The 1523-nt window shown below is 58.0% G+C and overlaps 1 protein-coding gene across 1 annotated transcript in view; it reads left to right on the plus strand.

The window, feature by feature from the left end:
• Positions 1–1266, plus strand: part of CST7 (cystatin F (leukocystatin)) — a 4017-nt gene extending 2751 nt beyond the window's left edge. Inside the window, exon 4 of the mRNA XM_010836607.1 lies at positions 842–1266. Coding sequence (XP_010834909.1) covers positions 842–919 — 78 coding nt within the window. The 3' untranslated portion in view covers positions 920–1266. The remainder of the gene's footprint in view (positions 1–841) is intronic.
• The last annotated feature ends 257 nt before the right edge of the window (positions 1267–1523 follow it).

The raw sequence follows: 1523 nt of genomic DNA on the forward strand, positions 1-1523 counted from the left end.
GCGGCCCCCTGGGACTTCCCAAACGCCAAGCCCTCCTTGCTCCCAGAAGCACGTGTCCAGGAGCACATACTGCAGGCATGGAGGTGCGGGGAGAGCAGAGACACCTTTGACATAATTCAGAAGTTATATATACACACTCAGGGAGAGCAGAGGCGGCAGAACTTAGGGTTAGTCACTCAGTCATGTCCAACTCTTCGTGACCCCACGGACTGAAGCCTGCCAGGCTCCTCTGTCCATGGGATTCTCCAGGCAAGAGTACTAGAGTGGGCTGCCAGCAGCAGAACTTGGTAATCTATAAACAGAGGTGTGGAGGACGTGCTGATTTCCTCTTTTTGGCTGCGCTTGGTCTTCGTGGCTGGAAGTGGGCTACTTTCTGGTCGTGGTGCAGGGGCTTCTCGCTGCGGAGGCTTCTTTCGTTGCGAAGCACAAGCTCACTAGTTGTGGTTCACGGGCTTGGTTGCCCAACAGCAAGTGGGATCTTCACGGAAGAGGGATCGAACTCGTGCCCTCACGCTGGCAGTGGACTCTTAACCGCTGGACTGCCAGGGAAGCCCAAGTGTGTATTCTTGAATTACTCCTGCAACTTTCCTGTAGATTTGAAGTTTTTCAAAATACAGTCAGGGCAGGAGGAGAACTCTTCAGTAAAGAAAACATACATGCCTATCTGTGGGTGCACACACAGACGTGCACACATGTGAACACATGCACATAAGCACACGTGTGTGTACATAACCCCCCCCGAGGCAGTGGCACTGGGAACCCACTTCTGCAGCGGGTGGGGGTGTCCTGGTGGGGTGGGCAGCCTCCGGGAAGGGAACCCTCAGGCCACCCCTCCTTTCAGACCCTCAGCTGCTACTCTGAAGTCTGGGTCGTCCCCTGGCTGCAGACTACCGAGGTGTCCCTCCTCCACTGTCACTGACTGCCACCTCCCAGCTCCGTCCCCGCTGTCACCCACCCTCGGGAACGGCATCTGCCAGGAACAGAATGGTGGCACCAGGAGCCCACGGACAGCCACGTAGTTGCGGGGATGGGAAGCCAGTCTGCACAGATGGGGCAAGTCCTCTGGTGCGAGTTACACGGGCTCTGGACCCCAAGGGCCCTCCCACCCGACTGCCCCGAGGTCCCAGGCCCTCGAGGAAAGCCCAGAGGGCCGTCCTTCAGGCTGAATAATCATCCCAGCACTGGGCAGGGACCCAACCAGCTCAGTAATGACCTCCAAGGTGAACACTTAGGAATAAACCTGAATAAAGAACTGACCCCCTCAAAGCTCTGCCTGATGCTTGACCCACTGAGGGGAGAACTGGAAAGGCAGCTCAGTGATAGGAGGGCCCACCATACGGTGGGGCACAGCAGGAACCCCGGGCCCAGTGCCTCGGGACACCCCCGTGGGGCCACCGCACCTGACGCAGCACACAGGCTCTGAACTCCCCTCTGTCTTCACACACCAACATGCACTGAAGCACAAGGCCAGGTTTCTCCTGACAACCATGGGGCCACCCAATGCTGCCCCACAGGCCTCCCGG

Source organism: Bison bison, unplaced genomic scaffold, assembly GCF_000754665.1.
Source record: "Bison bison bison isolate TAMUID 2011002044 unplaced genomic scaffold, Bison_UMD1.0 scf7180017864063, whole genome shotgun sequence".
Taxonomy (NCBI): domain Eukaryota; kingdom Metazoa; phylum Chordata; class Mammalia; order Artiodactyla; family Bovidae; genus Bison; species Bison bison.